The sequence below is a fragment of the Doryrhamphus excisus genome, linkage group LG10 (assembly GCF_037039965.1).
Source record: "Doryrhamphus excisus strain RoL-2023G ecotype Guam linkage group LG10, RoL_Dexc_Guam_v1.1, whole genome shotgun sequence".
In the NCBI taxonomy this organism is placed as follows: domain Eukaryota; kingdom Metazoa; phylum Chordata; class Actinopteri; order Syngnathiformes; family Syngnathidae; genus Doryrhamphus; species Doryrhamphus excisus.
Genome location: NC_136366.1, coordinates 5,816,139 through 5,834,159, shown reverse-complemented (window position 1 = coordinate 5,834,159; position 18,021 = coordinate 5,816,139). Strand labels below are relative to the sequence as shown.

General features: G+C 46.4%; 2 protein-coding genes and 1 long non-coding RNA gene across 3 annotated transcripts; 1 reads left to right on the top strand and 2 right to left on the bottom strand.

Moving 5' to 3' along the window:
* Nucleotides 1-140: 140 nt before the first annotated feature.
* LOC131108313 (uncharacterized) lies at nt 141-1,445 on the bottom strand. Its single transcript, XM_058059285.2, has 3 exons — nt 1,291-1,445; nt 847-1,107; nt 141-375 (listed from the first exon to the last, which is right to left on the bottom strand). Exons 1-3 carry the CDS (start codon nt 1,340-1,342, stop codon nt 344-346), a joined length of 345 nt encoding a protein of 114 aa, XP_057915268.2. The 5' UTR covers nt 1,343-1,445; the 3' UTR covers nt 141-343.
* Nucleotides 1,446-9,535: 8,090 nt separating this feature from the next.
* On the top strand, nt 9,536-17,743 carry LOC144901056 (uncharacterized). The gene is made up of 3 exons (XR_013629243.1): nt 9,536-10,209; nt 13,218-13,554; nt 16,212-17,743. It is a non-coding gene; the product is annotated as an uncharacterized LOC144901056 (long non-coding RNA).
* apmap (adipocyte plasma membrane associated protein) lies at nt 9,673-16,452 on the bottom strand. The gene is made up of 9 exons (XM_058059298.2): nt 16,271-16,452; nt 14,578-14,694; nt 14,374-14,489; nt 14,195-14,287; nt 13,524-13,631; nt 13,282-13,456; nt 13,076-13,210; nt 10,073-10,265; nt 9,673-9,996 (listed from the first exon to the last, which is right to left on the bottom strand). Exons 1-9 carry the CDS (start codon nt 16,360-16,362, stop codon nt 9,787-9,789), a joined length of 1,239 nt encoding a protein of 412 aa, XP_057915281.2. The 5' UTR covers nt 16,363-16,452; the 3' UTR covers nt 9,673-9,786.
* Nucleotides 17,744-18,021: the final 278 nt, after the last annotated feature.

The following is an 18,021-nucleotide window of genomic DNA, read 5'->3' as shown; positions in this document are numbered from 1 at the left end:
TGTTTTCATTCGTATGTTTAACAGGGTGTGCTTTTGTTTACCTGCTAAAGCTGTTCTTTACTTTTTATAAGCAGTCTTGCCAGAAAAATAGGAATTAGCATAGCATATCGCAAACAATATGAAAGCAGAAGTGGATGACATTTGGAGGTAGCATTGGAATAATTTATTTCAAATGATTCTTTATGATACATTCCCAATTCACTGCGGGACAAACTTTTCCGTCAACAATAGTCAAATAAGATGTATGTCCAAGAGGAGTTGCTTGTTTTCCCCACATTGACAGCCAGGAAGATTTGGGATGTGAAGCCTCACTTGATCGGGGCCGATGTCTGCTGAGTTGTAGTTAAAAAAAATTTCCAACGAGTTTCTGTAGTCCTGTGAGAAAGAGAGGCAAGTGGATGTTGAAGTTTGGGTGATGTCATTACTTTCATCATGTGTTGAGTAGGGATCGACCGATATGGTTTTTTGGGGGCCGATGCCGATACCGATACCGATTTTTTTTCCATTCCCTTAGCCGATGGCTAATTTTGCTTGGGCCGATATTTGTGGCCGATACTGCTTTTGATCCCTCAATTTACATGAAGAAATGACCATGATAACAAATATTTATTGAAATGTAAACACTGAACACAGTAGGATTCAACTTTCTTAAACACACATTTAAACTGCTGACTGCTCCTCCACAGCGGTGGAAAAAAAACATCGACGAACCCAACGCGCATATCGGCCAATACCGAAACAAGGAAATAACGCAAATATCGTCCGGCCGATGTATCGGTCGATCCTTAGTGTTGAGTGGTTGGCGGGTGCCATTGGACACCAAATGTCGATGGAGTTGAGACTCACCATCTCCGACAGGTCCTCCTTTGTCGTCGTCACTCTTTCCGGCAAACGACAGGAGGTCTCCGACAGGTCCTCCTTTGTCGTTGTCGTCATTCTTTCCGGCAAACGATGACAGGAGATTTCCGACAGGTCCTCCTTTGTCGTCACTCTTCCCACCAAACGACAGGAGGTTTCCGACAGGTCCTCCTTTGTCATCTTGAGCCTGCTCTTTTCCTCCCGTAATCTTATTCACAACATCTTCTGTAAGATCTTGTGCAAAGTCACCTGCAAAACAAACTTGACTTTGACTTCTTGTCCACATTGCCTTGAGCTGTAGTTGCTTTTTACAATGTTGTGACACTTGATTAGAAAACGCGTTTATTCAAGCGCTTTACCTGCATAAAATTGCAAGCATGCATTGATGGTACTCACTTGACACAAAATGTAAATTTGCCAATATTTACTAACCTGCTTTCTCTCCGATAATTTTGGCGAAACCCTGGTCACGCAGTTGATCCATGCTTGATGACAGACAGAGCGAGGAAGGTTGCTCTTATAGTGACAAGTGTCCTCCCAACAGTAGGTGACACCCTGCTGAGGAATCACACACCAACCGGTGGTACAGGTTGGCTGTATGAACCTCCGGGCTTTTCACATGTTCTCCAGACACGAAAGACCGTAGAGATCTGATAAGCGACAACACTGGAACGTTTAGGAGCATATTTCAAGGTGATTTGGGCACATGAGAGAGGTGTTCCCGACCCAAGTGGAGGAATAAATTAATTCATTTTCTACCGCTTTTCCTCACAAGGGTCACAGGGGTTGCTGGAGCCTATCCCAGCTGTTTTTGGGCGAGAACTGGTCACCAGCCAATCACAGGACACATATAGACAAACAACCATTCACACTCACATTCATACCTATGGACAATTTGGAGTGGCCAATTAACCTAGCATGTTTTTGGAATGTGGGGTAAAACCAGAGTACCCGGAGAAAACCCACGCATGCATAAGGAGAACATGCAAAACTCCACACAGAGATGGCCGAGGGTGGGATTGAACTCGGGTCTCTTAGCTACCCACTCGACCGCCATGCAGCCTGGAATAAATTCATTCATTGATATTCTACCGCTTTTCCTCACAAGGGTCACAGGGGTTGCTGGAGCCTATCCCAGCTGTCTTCGGGCGATAGGCGGGGTACACCCTGGACTGGTGGCCAGCCAATCACAGGGCACATATAGACAAACAACCATTCACACTCACATTCATACCTATGGACAATGTGGAGTGGCCAATTAACCTAGCATGTTTTTGGAATGTGGGAGGAAACCGGAGTACCCGAAGAAAACCCACGCATGCATGGGGAGAACTTGCAAACTCCACACAGAGATGGTCGAGGGTGGAATTGAACTCTAGCTGTGAGGTCTGCGTGCTAACCACTCGCCCGCCGTGCAGCCCAAAATAAATTAAATTGATTGGAAAACCTCTGGATCCTGATGGAGAACATTTGACAGACAACCACCCCAATGAGAATAGACATTAAATACAAATAGGACCAGACATTTATTTTCACTGTCCCAGCCACGGTAGCATAACATCGTACCCTCGCATCATTATTGCACTTTAGTTGGCCACATGCACACAACTGGAGCGCACTTAGCTACTCTTTAGTGTACTCAGTTTCATTGTGTTCTTGGGGGGCGTATGCAGAAGGTTCTAAGGAAAACCTTGTGCACAGTCGAACACATCTTTTTTGTCCTGCGCGGTCTTGGCGCGCCCATCGTCAACGTCAGCTGCCTCAGTATGGCATCATCAAAACTTGGCTCGTCAGAAAGTAAAGCCTCCACCAACATCTCTGTGGAGTGAAACTCTTGCTTCAGCTCCTCGATGACTGCCTTCATGACCTTGTTGACGCTGTAAAGGTTCTTGTCAGTGATGCCGCGCAAGTACTTGTCCTGCAGCACTTTCCTTGAGAGACGCTGGATGATCGGCAGGGTGTCGACAGAGTGAACGACTCTCATGGTTCTTTTTGGGACACACGTGAGCAGCTGTACGATTAGGACTGACACCAGTGAGGCCACCATCTCCTCCTGCATGGAGGCTGAGCGGACCGGAGGAAACGAAGCACCGTCCACCTTGTCTGAAGCCGAGCTCTTTGACAGGGAAGTGTCTGTATCATGAGTCTTCCCCTGTGCAGAGGGTGGGCGCAGTGGCGATGGCCAAGCAACGCGTATCACACCAGAGAGCGAGGACTTTTCTGGTGTGGCGTCCGATTCCATCTCTTTCTGCATGGAGCTTGTTGGAACCTGTGAGGGCAGAGCTTCTGACCTTCCGTCGGACACAACCAGCTTTTTTTGTTGGATCATGGTTCCTGTGATGAGTGTGTCGATGTCCTTCAAACAACCGTACACCTGATCTGCGTGTTTTCCCCTCATTATCGGTTCCATTTTGAGCCAGAGGAGAAGTTGCTGAACAAACTTTGTGGAGGTATCCTCCACGATCTTGTGCAGAACTTGAATATTCTCAGGTTTTTTGTTGTCCACCTCCAAGATGAGCGGGTCTGAAAAGCGCCTCCACACTGACGCTGACTGGACCGTAGTTCGGTTGGTGGTCATGTAATTGTAGATTCTGTCAGCCAGTTCTTGTGAGAACGTGTCTGCTTCGTGTCTGAGCCTGTCCACGTCTATACTGGCATCCCCTTCTGGTACTGCCACTTTATTAAACACGTCCTCAAGACCCGACTGGATTCCCTGGAAGCTGAGCACCGTATCCGTGTCAGAAGATTTAGTTGGCATCGCACTGTTGTTTAAAGACATCTCTTCTTCCAAGCGCATTCGCATGCAGCGGCAGCGGACCTTCTGCAGCTCAGATGTTAGCTCGCCAAACTTCTTTTGGCAGAAATCCAAAAAGTTGCGTTTGCGAGAAGATTCATTGCTGCTTGTCGGTGATAAGGATTCAAAGAACTCACAGAGTTGATCCTTTATAAGCCCTAAATCGAAATGAGGTGTCGACGTGCGACTGTGGCCTTCTTCTGCTGGGGTGGAATAGTGCAGGTCGTTAATGATAGTCTCAACAATTGACGCTGCTGTTCTCTTGAGGTCACGAGTTGTACTGCTCGAGAGGGACCTGTCCTCGCTGTCAGCCCATCTTTGGAGGATATTTATCACCGCCTCTTTGGTTTCCTCACGGTTGTATATGCACACGTTGCCGCATTTTGCACCATTGATGGATTCCTGGCTCTTCTGTTGTCGCCGACACGGCCTGAAGCACTGCGTGTATATCGCCATCTTGCTCAGATAAACCTTCAGAGCACCACAAGCCAGCAGCACCATCTTAGCCAGCACTTCTATCTTGGTAAAGGTCCCTGGGATGTAAATGAGCGGCGCCAGTTGACTATCGGTGCTGGTGGCTGTAGACAACGTCTGATTGACCCTTTGAGATATCTCCTTTTTGAACAAAGAGTCCAGTTTTTGGGAGCTCTTGCTCGGCTGCTCCGGGACGCTGAGCGCCGAAGCAAATGCAGTGCTCAGTCCACCCTCCACTTTTAGCTTCATTTTTTTCTTGCCCACGCTCTGTATACGTTGCTTAAACTCTGGGATAATAAGACGAATGGTGTCTGCGCAAAGTTTCTGCGTGATCTCTGTACACATGTCGGCCAGGACCACCTGCGTTGCCGAATCAATGGTCCCAGTAGCCAGCATGCTCCATTGGGCCGGCAGAATGCGGTCAAAGTGTTTCTCCACGATCGGGAGGATGACCTCTGCTCTGATCGAGTAATTTTCCTCCAAGTCCATTGTAGTATTGACTTACTGAACGCTAGCGTTGCAGCAGCAGTTCTCACCGCTCCATTTGCTGTGGGGTAGATGGGGGATTACGACTTTGTGACATCATGAGGCTTTTTATCAGAGAATGTAAGAAAGTCCGGTCGTCATGACCACATAGTTATGACATCGCAAGGCTTTTGTCCAGAGGATCAAAGATCCTGTTCACGCCTTCATTACCGCATGTCACGGCATGGGACTCGGTTATTTTGGGATACCGTACTGTCAGAAACCGAATATTGGTAAGCAGCCTGGTCCAGCCAGTCCAATGTTCGACCGTGGCTTGAATCAGGGTTTGCAGAATTCAGTTAAAAGCCCAACTGTCACCTCCATGTCCAGAGTGACTCCTATGCATAAGGAAGTGAGGTTTACCAACACCCTTTTTGCTCAGCTGCACCCGCTGGCATCTGCACCCTGTTGATAAAGCCCACCCTGTGGTCAATTTGGGCAAAACCACTTTGAACATCATAACGACTTATTAAAAAATAGTTATAGGGCACTAATTGTTGAATAACATTCCAAAACATTATGGTGCCCAGTCAATACCCATGTTTGATTTTGAAAAATCTACAGAGAACCAGGTGGCGTCTGATCTCCCTGACCGTCCTGGCCGATGTTAATACTGTCTTGTGCTTCATCTGTCTGCAAATGTTGGGACTGCCGCCTGTTGCCTTTGATTTATATTTGGGACATATTGGCATAATAACTTTTTAATGGATGTAATCGCTCTCTTTAAGCCTTGGTGGCCCCTATTTTCATGCACTAGTTCCTTGCAACTGGGAAACCTCGTAGGGAATAGGGAAACCTATTCCAAAACAACGCAACAAAAACCTGAGGGCCTTGCCATAGAATATCTATTTAGATACTCTATAATCCTATAATATAGTAATGGCCAAAGATATTGGCAAAAATAGTTACCCTTGGGTACATTTTTGCTTTGTTGGTGTTTGTACACATGGTGTGATTTTTCCTAAGATGTTTTTTTCATTAGAAAATTTAAATTTAAAATGTATTCCAAGGGCAACCAGACGGCAAGGCCAAATTTCCTCCCGATAGGACATAAAAAGTCTATTCCCAAAATGTGCTATAAAACATGGTATTTTCCTTTCCTTTTTTGATCAAATATCTCAAAAACTTCATTCATTTTTACCGCTTATCCTCACAGGGGTGCTGGAGCCTATCCCAGCTGTCTGGCGGTGTCCACCCTGGACTGGTGGCCAGCCAATCACAGGGCACATATAGACAAACAACCATTCACACTCACATTCATACCTATGGACAATTTGGAGTGGCTAATTAACCTAGCATGTTTTTGGAATGTGGGAGGAAACCGGAGTACCCGGAAAAAACCCAGCATACACGGGGAGAACATGCGAACTCCACACAGAGATGGCCGAGGGTGGGATTGAAAAAGCTGTGAGGTCTGCGCGCTAACCACTCGACCGCCGTGCAGCCCCATCTCAAAAACTTCATGATTTATATTATTTTATTTCATTTTTGTATTATTTCAAACCTCTAAATGCTCATTTATTGAGTTATTTTGCACATGATAATGCTAGTGGACTTGGGCTGTATGTCAAAGCCTTTGACTCTACATAAGATTAGTAGATCTGACAAGTAGGAAATAAGACTTTTTGTCCTCTCGAGACCCCAAAGGGTTTAAAAAGACACCCAAATTATTATTAGTATTTAAAGCAGGACACAGAAAAGCAGGGGATTACTGAGCCGCAATCGGGATGGGATTAACTGTATTTCATCCAGCCTAAACTCTTTAGTTTTTGTGTCTTCATGGGCGCAGTGGTGACCATCTCCTGCGCCGACGATGGCTGGTGAAATGAGGCCCAAGCATAATGTTGCGGGAAAGTGTGCTTGTCTGATTCCTCATTTGCAGGCGGCGTTTTTGGCCAAAAGTCGTCCCTGTCCTGCAGACATACAATCGGGATTTTTTGTGGGATCATGGTTCCTGCGATAAGCGTGTCAATGTCATTCAAGCAACCATAGACCTCATCTGCATGGTTCCCTCTTGTCACTGGTTCCATTTTGAGCCACAGGAGTAGTTGCTGGACAAACTTTGCGGTTTTGTCTTCTATGATCTTACGCAAAACTTGGATATTCTCAGGTTTTTCTTTGTCCACTTCCAAAATGAGCGACTCAGAGAAGGACTTCCAAACTTCTGCTGATTGTCCAGTAGTCCGGTTGGTGGTCATGTAACGGTAGATTTTGTCCTCCAGTTCTTGTGAGAATGCGTCTGCTTCGTGGCGGAGCTTGTCCACATCTATGCTGGAATCCGCTACCGGTACCGGCACTTTGTGAAACACGTCCTCAAGACCTGACTGGCATGACTGTAAACTGAGCAGAGTATCAGCGTCAGGATTGAGGATGTGCGGCACACTTCCAGGAAGGCAGATCTCTGTTTCCCAGCACATTCGCATGCAGTGGCACCGCACCGTCTGCAGGTCAGAGGTCAGGTCGTCTAACATCTTTTGGCAAAAGTTGAAAAATCTGGGTTTGCAAGATGATTCATTGCTGCTTGTCTGGGATTCAAAGAAGTCGCAGAGTTGATCCTTTATAAGCCCCAGATTGAAATGAGGCGTAGATGAGCGACGGTGGCTCCCTTCCGTGGCTCCAGCGTAGTCCAGGTTGATGATGGTTTCAGCGATTGATGCTGCTGTTTTCTTAAGTTCACGAGTTGTTCTAAGTGAGACGGACACGTCTTCGTTGTTGGTCCATTTCCTGAGGATCTTAATCACCGTCTCTCTGGTTTCTTCCTGGTTCAATGTACGCTTATTCCCGCACTTTGTGCCACTGAGAGACTCCTGGTTCCTCATTTGCCGCCGACACGGCCTGAAGCTCTGCGTGTATACGGCCATCTTGCTCAGATAAACCTTCAGAGCACCACAAGCCAGCAGCACCATCTTAGCCAGAACATCTATCTGGGTAAATGTTCCTGGGATGTAAAGGTGTGCCACCAGCTGATTGTTGCTACCGGTGGCTGCAGATAACGTCTGATTGACTCTTTGAGAAATCTCCTTCTTGAGGAGAGAATCCAGCTTCTGGGCATGAACGCTTTGCTGCGCCGGGACACCGAGTGCTGACGCAAACGAGGCACTCAAACCACCCTCCACTTTTAGCTTCATTTTCTTCTGGCCCTCACTCGGTGTAAGCTGCTTAAGCTCCGGGATAATAAGTCGAACGGTGTCCGTGCAAAGTTTCTGCATGATCTCTGTGCACATATCCACCAGGGTGGCCTGCGTTGCCGAATCAATGGTCCCAGTAGCCAGCATGCTCCACTGGGCCGGCTGGATGCGGTCAAAGTGTTTCTCCACGATCGGGAGGGTGACCTCTGCTCTGATGGAGTAATTATTCAAATCCATTGTTGTGTTAACTTAGCATCTGCTTTGGCGTTTAAGCAGCAGCTCTCTGCTCCATTTGCTGCTGGGCAGACAGGCTTTTATGGCTTTGTGACATCATGAGGCTTTTTATCAAAGAATGCAAGATCTGGCTTTATGGGGTCTGACATCATCCTTTTCAGTTGTTTCCTTTCATTCCAAAATGGTCAACATGGTCCTGGAATGGAAACGCTTTTGAAAAAAGTAAATGAGGGGCTATCCGCAGGTCAAAAACGGCCTAGTAGTTTAGCATTTCAGACACACGGAAACAACATTCCGGCGGGGGGGAGTGGCATTTATTACCTGACAGCTTCCAGAATGGGAAAATCTGATAAAGCCAGCTTGTCCGTTCCAAGTAGGCGAGCAAATCTGCTGCTTATTGAAAATGATGACATTGTTGTCGCATGGCCGGAAGTGATATTTAACAAGTGAACATAATGGGCTTTATTTTTGTAGACCATGCTAAAGGTGTGTGGCCGGTGCACTTTGCAATATTTGTGAGCAGCACAGTCTGGTGCACCCACGCCTCCGTCCCTCCCACGGGCGCAAGTGACAAAGAGGGAGAAGTCATGAGAGGGTTTAACACAGCCGAGTGTCATTTTAACCAACCAAATGAACGCCTCTCATTGCCTTGAAGTGCGGAAGGCCTACTGGACTGCGCATCAGAGATCACCATACGTGTCAGGCACCGCATAGACCACCTTTTTTTCTTCAGGCAGTCGTCTTTCATCCAGTCATCCACAGTCCACGATTGCTTTTCCTTAGCCCATTGTAATCTTGTTGTTTCTGTTTAGGTGTTAATGATGGCTTTTGTTGAGCATTTCTGTGTGGAAATCCCATTTCTTTTCGGCGGTTTCTTACAGTTGGGTCACAGACATTGACTCCACTTTCTGCCCATTTGTTCCTCATTTGTTTTGCTGTGCATTTTCTGTTTTCAAGACATTGCTTTAAGTTTTCTGTCTTGATGCTTTGACGTCTTGCTTGGTCTTACCAGTATGCTTGCCTTTTCCAACCTTCCCGTGTTGTTTGTACTTTGTCCAGATTTTAGTCACAGCTGACTGTGAACAACCAACATCTTTTTGCAACATTCCGTGATGATTCACCTTCTTTAAGTAGTTTGATAATCCTCTTCTCTGTTTCAATTGACATCTCTTGTGTTGGAGTCATGATTCATGTCGGTCCTCATGGTGCAACAGCTCTCCAAGGTGTGAGCACTCTTTCTTAACTGCAAACTAATGAGCAGTTTTGATGATGATGCGGGTGTTTGTTTTGGAAATGGAATTTTACAGGGTGATTCCATATTTTTCCTACTGCTTGATCTTAAAAAGAATTTGTTTTTGACTATCACAATGTTTTTTTTCTTGATTTCTTTTAGTGTTTCTTAAAGCCAGAAAGTTGCAGTTTTAAATGACTTTAGTTTTGTGGCATTTCTGAAATCTGCTTTTTTCCTACGAAATTAATCAACTGACTGGTGATTCCATCATTTTTGCCAGGGGTTGTAATTCCAGTGCGGACAAAATCCACACCACTGGTGTGTAACACCCAAAACTAAACTCTAAACTCTGCCCCACCCTTCGCTGTATGTGTAGTTGTTTGTGCACCATGATTCATGCAACAGGAAGTTGTTACCAAACAGTAGAATATGTTTCCATTTGTTTTACTTTCTTTTTCATGCAACACAAAGGAAGATGATCTGTGGTTGCTCGAACCAAAATGAAACCAATTTTCACAGCACAGTTTCCACTCAGTCACACGCTAGACGTGCTGAAGTTCCAGTTTAGCCATGTACGGAGAACGGAAGGAGCCCAGGTATAGACTCCCGTCATGCTCGTGGACCTCACTGATGTAAGCCGCAACCAGCCCGTTTGGGTCGTGGAAGCTCCGAGAGCAGACTCCGCCATCGTGGAGCTCTGCCACAAGGCTGTAACGCGGGACAAACTTCATTAGCACTTCCTGGCTGAAGATCTGGTGGAGAGGAGACAAACAAGTCAACACAAACGTTGCTGTCACTACTTGGCCTGCCGCTGGGAGGAATGTTTACCTTGAAGAGTAATTTCTTGATCCAGGGTCTCTGAGACAGGAAGTCCAACATGGAGAAACCGGGGTTGGGACGCACTGCAGACATGGCCACCCAGTAGCCGCCGCTGGAGCTGGGCCGGATGTTGTCAGGGAAACCAGGTAGATTATCCATGAATGTGTCCATGCCACCTTTGTTTAGACCCGCCACATGGACTCTGATGTGCAAGTCAAAGTCTACTAAGTGCTGCTAATTGTACTACAGTGAAGAAAATAAGTATTTGAACACCCTGCTATTTTGCTATTTCTCCCACTTAGAAATCATGGAGGGGTCTGAAATTTTCATCGTAGGTGCATGTCCACTGTGAGAGAGATAAACTAAAAAGAAAAATCCAGAAATCACAATGCATGATTTTTTAACAATTGATTTGTGTGATACAGCTGCTAATAAGTATTTGAACACCTGAGAAAATGAATGTTAATATTTGGTACAGTAGCCTTTGTTTGCTATTACAGAGGTCAAACGTTTCCTGTAGTTTTTCACCAGGTTTGCACACACTGCAGGAGGGATCTTGGCCCACTCCTCCACACAGATCTTCTCTAGATCAGTCAGGTTTCTGGGCTGTCGCTGAGAAACACGGAGTTTGAGCTCCCTCCAAAGATTTTCGATTGGGTTCAGGTCTGGAGACTGGCTGGGCCATGCTAGAACCTTGATATGCTTCTTACGGAGCCACTCCTTGGTTTTCCTGGCTGTGTGCTTCGGGTCGTTGTCGTGTTGGAAGACCCAGCCACGACCCATCTTCAATGCTCTGACAGAGGGAAGGAGGTTGTTCCCCAAAATCTCACAATACACGGCCCCAGTCATCCTCTCTTTAATGCAGTGCACTCGTCCTGTCCCATGTGCAGAAAAACACCCCCAAAGCATGATGCTACCACCCCCATGCTTCACAGTAGGGATGGTGTTCTTCGGATTGTACTCTTCATTCTTCTTCCTCCAAACACGCTTATTGGAATTATGACCAAAAAGTTCTATTTTGGTCTCATCTGACCATAAAACTTTCTCCCATGACTCCTCTGTATCATCCAAATGGTCATATGCAAACTTAAGACGGGCCTTGACATGTGCTGGTTTAAGCAGGGGAACCTTTCGTGCCATGCATGATTTCACATCATGACGTCTTAGTGTATTACCTACAGTAACCTTGGAAACGGTGGTCCCAGCTCTTTTCAGGTCATTGACCAAGTCCTGTCGTGTAGTTCTGGGCTGATTCCTCACCTTTCTTAGAATCATTGAGACCCCACGAGGTGATATCTTGCATGGGGCTCCACTACGATTGAGATTGACCGTCATGTTTAGCTTCTTCCATTTTCTAATGATAGCTCCAACAGTGGACCTTTTTTCACCAAGCTGCTTGGTAATTGCTCCGTAGCCCTTTCCAGCCTTGTGGAGGTGTACAATTTTGTCTCTGGTGTCTTTGGACAGCTCTTTGGTCTTCGCCATGTTACAAGTTAAAGTCTTACTGATTGTATGGGGTGGACAGGTGTCTTTATGCAGCTAACGACCTCAAACAGGTGCATCTGATTCAGGATGATACATGGAGTGCAGGTGGACTTCTAATGGGCAGACTAACAGGTCTTTCAGGGTCAGAATTCTAGATGATACACAGGTGTTCAAATACTTATTTGCAGCTGTATCACACAAATAAATTGTTAAAAAATCATGCATTGTGATTTCTGGATTTTTCTTTTTAGTTTATCTCTCTCACAGTGGACATGCACCTACGATGAAAATTTCAGACCCCTCCATGATTTCTAAGTGGGAGAAATAGCAAAATAGCAGGGTGTTCAAATACTTATTTTCTTCACTGTACATTAGCCACGTCATCATATGCTACTAAAAGGTAAAAACTAGAGATGCACGATATCTATTTCATAGTAGTTTGTGGGCGTGGAACGGTGGACAAGTGGTTAGCACAGACCTCACAGCTAGGAGACCAGGGTTCAATTCCACCCTCGGCCATCTCTGTGTGGAGTTTGCATGTTCTCCGGTCTCCGGTTTTCCTCCCACATTCCAAAAACATGCTAGGTTAATTGGCCACTCCAAATTGTCCATAGGTATGAATGTGAGTGTGAATGGTTGCCTGTCTATATGTTCCCTGTGATTGGCTACCAGTCCAAGGTGTACCCCGCCTCTCGCCCGAAGACAGCTGGGATAGGCTCCAGCACCCTCTGCGACCCTCGTGAGGAAAAAGCGGTAGAAAACGAATGAACGAATGTAGTTTGTGGGTCAGAAAAGAACACACTTGGACACGTGCTCCGAGCTGCTGGTGGAACACCACAGAGGTCTCTGTCAAACCCTTTGCACTTTTCAAAGGCCGTGGGTCTGGTGTTTGCAGTTGGCTAATAAGGCTTTTTGTGTACTTAATGGGTTTTTTCCTCATTATGTACTCATTATAATATTTGGTGCAAGTGAGTTTTTTTATTGGTGAGCAGTCTGGTTGTTAATGTCACAGGCAGGAGGGAAAAAAAGGAGTGCTTGAGTTGCTCACCTGCACAGTATGGGGAATTCATTCATTCATCATTTTCTACCGCTTATCCTCACGAGGGTCGCGGAGGTGCTGGAGCCTATCCCAGCTGTCTTCGGGCGAGAGGCGGGGTACACCCTGGACTGGTGGCCAGCCAATCACAGGGCACATATAGACAAACAACCATTCACACTCACATTCATACCTATGGACAATTTGGAGTTGCCAATTAACCTAGCATGTTTTTGGAATGTGGGAGGAAACCGGAGTACCCGGAGAAAACCCACGCATGCACAGGGAGAACATGCAAACTCCACACAGAGATGCCTGAGGGTGGAATCGAACTTGGGTCTCCTAGCTGTGAGGTCTGCGTGCTAACCACACAATCACCGTGCAGCAAAATGATCAACTAGTTATTTTTCATAAGTGATTTATTGTTTTGACATCATAATTCTCTCTTATCGACCCTCGTGCAGCCCTAGTAAAAACCTCAGGGGGGGTACCTGCGTATTCGGGCCATGGTGGTCTCAGCCACCAGGACGGACTCCTCGTCAGGCAACAGCTGGATGCCGTTGGGGAAGCGAAGGTTCTCCATGACGACGCTCAGCTCTCGACTCTCTGTGTCATATTCCAACACTCTGAAAGGAAGTAGAACGACGTGACTCTTCCGTGACTTCATGAGCGTCAAAAGTCTGAAGGTTTGCTATACCGTCCGTCGGCCGTGGCCTCCATGATGAGATGCAAGTAATCCTTGCGCTGCCACTTGCTGCTGGAGGAGGTGAAGTAGACCTTCTTGGCATCCTGCGTCACCGCCAGGTCATTGATGAACATTAACTTCCTGCCGGCAACCACCTGACCGCCTGCCACCAGCCGTGTGGACTCGCCTGGAAACAAAAGACCACACGTCCTCTTCTGCTGTCACGTGACGCCCTGCTCTGATGGGCGACTCACCTGTGGTGGGGTTGACCTCGAACACGCCCAGGTAGGCATCGGCTACAAACAAAGTCCCGTTTGGTCCCACTCGTATCCCCAGCGGTCTTCCACAGGTGATCTCGTCCTCTGTGGACACAAAGGGAAGTGAATATTAATAAAATTAAAGATGAAAAAGCGATAGTTAAAACAGTAATTGAGATCTAGTTAAAACAGTAATTGAGATCTATCAGTCTGGAAAAGGTTATAAAGCCATTTCTAAAGCTTTGGGACTCTAGCCAACCACAGTGAGAGCTATTATCCGCAAATGGCCAAAAACATGGAACAGTGGTGAACCTTCCCAGGAGTGGCCGCCCCACCAAAATGACCCCAAGAGAGCAGCCAAGATTCATAAAACATACAAAGAACCGCAGGCCTCACTTTGGTCCCAAGACCAAAACCACTGCTGAACAAAAAACTAAGTCTGGTCTCAGTTTTGCCAGAAAACATCTTGATGATCCCAAGACCTTCTTGGAAGGTGTGTGTCCCATTACATCTGGCGTAAAGTTTCATAAAAAGAACATCACAGCAACAGTAAAATATGGTGGTGGTAGTGTGATGCTTTGGGACTGTTGGGGCTGCTTCAGGACCTGGAAGACTTGCTGGGATAAATGGAACCATTAGTTTCTAATTAGTGTGACGTGTGTTTTTACCACACGGCAGTTTCCCCAGCCTGGTCACCGTGTGGATCCTTCGACCAATCAGCTTCACAATCCTCCCATCAGCTGTTCCACTAAAGAAAACATCTGCACACAGGAGAGATGTTTACGTTTTACGTTGCGCTGCATCACAGCGCCACAATATTAGAAACAGTGATCAAAAATTGGCTGACCTCCAATGTTGGCAATGGACTCGGGTCCCTCAATGAGGTCCTCAAAGAGCCTCTGAGCGTGTCGGAGCTTCAAGTTTGCTTCCCAACAGCCGGACATAAGCGGAGGCTCCTTCAGCCTGCCAAACAAAGCAAAAGACTTTCACTTTTTCTTCACTTTCTCAGCTAAAACAATACAATAGACATAAAGGCGGGGGGGGGGCTCACAGGAGGACTTCTGGCTGGATGGGAGACTCCAGGATAAGGATGATGACGAGCAGAGGAAGAAACAGGAATCCGCCCACAGACAGCAAAGTCACCTGAAAGACCCGCCCACTGTAGGTGCTGGAACAGGAAGCGACAACAACAAGGTTGTTTTACCTGTCGGAATATGCTAAATAGCATCATGTGACATGGCAAGAACAAGTAGGCATGCCCTTTGCAATTTCATGGCTATCCATATATTTATTATAAAGTGTCGTCCAATATAATACACAGCATTTTTTTTAGCTTTTTGTGGTTATTGGGAACAACCAAAAGTGACCTCCAAAAAGGAATCAGGGCTTGGCGGTGTGGACTACAGCTACCTAGGACTGATGAAAAAGCCCTCAAACCTTTGTGGCGCTTTCTCCGCACAAAAACAACAGACAAGTGCCAGCTGGAAAGTTGCCAAGGGTTGCTAAGTTGTTTCAAAGTCGGAAACAAGCTCGGAAGCTGCTTTTTCATTGGGCAAGCCGGGGCCAAAACGGAACTTGCATCCAGTGTGTCAATACAGAAATGGCAGTAGGTTGTTACTCAACGTAACCAATTTAACAAATACACACAGCAACTAAGGCTGCACGGTGGACGAGTGGGTAGCTAGGAGACCTCACAGCTTGGAGACCCGAGTTCAATCCCACTCTCGGCTATGTATGTGTGGAGTTTTGCATGTTCTCCCCGTGCATGCGTGGGTTTTCTCTGGGTACTCCGGTTTCCTCCCACATTCCAAAAACATGCTAGGTTAATTGGCCACTCCAAATTGTCCATAGGTATGAATGTGAGTGTGAATGGTTGTTTGTCTATATGTGCCCTGTGATTGGCTGGCTGGGATAGGCTCCAGCACCCCCCGTGACCCTTGTGAGGATAAGCGGTAGAAAATGAATGAATGAACACAGCTACTACTACTACTACTACAAGTTGTTTACTGTTGTTTATTAATCATTTTGGTGGTTGTACTTGTATAGTTGTGTAGTGAAGTAACCTCTTGTTGATTTCACGTTGGTGCTGGTCGGACTTACACTCATCATTGATGGAAAATAGGGGGCCCCCATGATTTGGTCTGGCCCACGGGGCCGCAAGTTTGAGACCGATAGCTAGTCCACAAGAGAATGGCTTCGCAGAAACCAAATCAGAGCCCAGAATTCAACTTGACAGAGGTCTGAGCTACAGTCACAGGACCCCCTTGGCTGGGTTTATTGCAGTGGGGCGACAGGAAGCTCCTGGTTGATTCACAAATCCATTCGGAAAACCGTGAGATTCCAAGATGTTCACATGCTTCTTCTTGCTTGGCTGTTGTAATTCATAATTCAAAAGACATGCTTTGTATATATATATATATATATACGGTTGTGGGAATGTTAGCTACAGGAAGTAGAAATACAACCATCATTTCTTCTTCATTCTGGGCTTCCCAAAACACGGCAAAGCATCCAATTCGTTTCACAATAAAACAGACAAAACCTCTATCCAGTCATCCCACATGTATCTGCAGAAGGGCTCCATGGACAGTTAGCTAACATGCCAACACCGTCTTAGCTTTATTGAGGCAGTCAAAGCGACTTCCTGGTGTTCCCTCCTATCAAGGATTCTCTCTTCTTCCCCAGATCCTGGATGAGGATCTCTCTGGGTCCAATTGGGTCGAGTTGCTGGTTCGGTATCTTACCCGGAGCCCTTGTGAACGTGTTCCGGGAGTTCGTCGGTGATGACTTGGGCTCGCTGCTGCCGACGGAACCGGAGCCCCGCCGTCTCATTCATGCTGGACAGGGAGCCTTGTCCCGGTTCGGCCCAGTTGTTTTGGTTCAGAGGAGACGGAACAGGAAGACGCAGGTGACCCACTGACCAGCTTCCGGTAATACTTCAAAATAAATCACGTTTTGAGAAGTGGGCCAATCTGTCCATGTTTTTCCAATGTTCTTTAAAACAGTGTCAATAAATTATATTCAAATAGAAATGTTTAAATTTTAAAACACTGCAGTTGATTCAGGTATCAACTCTAATAAAATATTTATTATCAAAAGTCGCCACAAAACACGTCACACTGCCATCCAGTGGTCACAACAGGCTACAGCGATTTAATAATACGGTATTTCATGACAGTATAACATCAAAAATAAACGTTGATGCTTCGAAGTGTTTCGTGTATAGTTAATGTAATGATTAATGTAAAATTGTGCAATTCTGAATTGATGAATGAACTCATCGTGATTAATCACTTTTAGCAATTATGTGTGAAATATGCCCTTTATTCTTGTCACTTATACAGAAGTACAAGCGAAATGGTGATTGAAGAAATATGTTACATGGACTATGTATTCGCCTTTGTTTTTAGTTGGTGATTATTAGGTGTCAACACACAGCCCAGACGCCTCTCTCGCCCCTCCCCTCGGTTAACATCCAATCACTGTTAGTATGCCAATGACCTATGATAAGGGCACTGTGGTGTCACGTGTCCAAACAGGGCGGAGCAGCCAAGGAGATGAGGAAGAGGGAGAAGGGGAGCAGGCCTGGTTGTGCTGGTGTGCTTGTTTCTGGTGGAATTATCACTCGTAAACTTTAGATTTTTGAGGGGCAAGCTGTTCATTGGGGGGGGGGGCATGCCTTGCCCCAATGTAGAGTCGACCCCACACCGAATTAGGAGTTACAAAGTGAGTGATAAGAATATCAACTTCATTCTTTGCCTTCCTGTTTATTTAGACGCATACACACGCATTATGAAGCTGTTTTTTGTGATGTTCGGTGTGTCCCTGAATGCATCGAGCCTGCGTTTCAATTACTTGCCGCCCTTCACGTGCTATTTTTTCCCCAAAGAATAATATGACGTCAAACGCACGGAGACGAAACCGACGCCCAATTCCATCTGACTGCTGATTTCAGCTGTTGTCTGAACGGCAACTTAGCACACACCCTGGATTTGTGGAGCCACAAAATAACATTTGATTGGATTATTATTGGATTAAGAAAAACAATACATGACGTCAGCGAGGCCGTTTCACACGGAAAGAAGCTAAGTTCCGCCCACCTCCCACGTGACGCCATAGAACCCCAATAAAGAATTGTAAACTTGTCAACGAGGACTTTGTGCTCATGCTACTACTGACCCCTAGAGGGTAGCAGAGTAACACTTTATGTTATGCTCATGATGGCCATCCAGTCATCCGTTTTCTATGCCGCTTATCGTCACTCGTGTCGCGGGTTCATCCCCAGTCGAGGTCAGCAGGCCCCCCGTTTCCACTGTAAACAGTGTGGACTGGGCACTGCTTCCCTTTTCTGAGGCGCCGGATGGTTTCCCAGAACCTCTTCGAGGCCGACCGAAAGTCGTGCTCCATGGCCTCACCGAATTCCTCCCACACCCGAGTTTTTGCCTCGACAATCGCCGAACTCGACCTTGACCTCGACTGGGGATGTAGTCGGACG

Excerpts from the sequence above, each read along its gene's own strand:
- LOC131108313 (XM_058059285.2), bottom strand. The coding sequence starts at position 1,342 with ATGGATCAACTGCGTGACCAGGGTTTCGCCAAAATTATCGGAGAGAAA. Across the intron at positions 1,108-1,290 it reads AATTATCGGAGAGAAAGCAG|GTGACTTTGCACAAGATCTT; the intron begins GTTAGTAAATAT and ends TTTGTTTTGCAG. Across the intron at positions 376-846 it reads AGGAGGACCTGTCGGAGATG|GACTACAGAAACTCGTTGGA; the intron begins GTGAGTCTCAAC and ends TCTTTCTCACAG.
- apmap (XM_058059298.2), bottom strand. The coding sequence starts at position 16,362 with ATGAATGAGACGGCGGGGCTCCGGTTCCGTCGGCAGCAGCGAGCCCAA. Across the intron at positions 14,288-14,373 it reads GTCCATTGCCAACATTGGAG|ATGTTTTCTTTAGTGGAACA; the intron begins GTCAGCCAATTT and ends TCCTGTGTGCAG. Across the intron at positions 13,211-13,281 it reads GAGGCCACGGCCGACGGACG|AGTGTTGGAATATGACACAG; the intron begins GTATAGCAAACC and ends ACTTCCTTTCAG.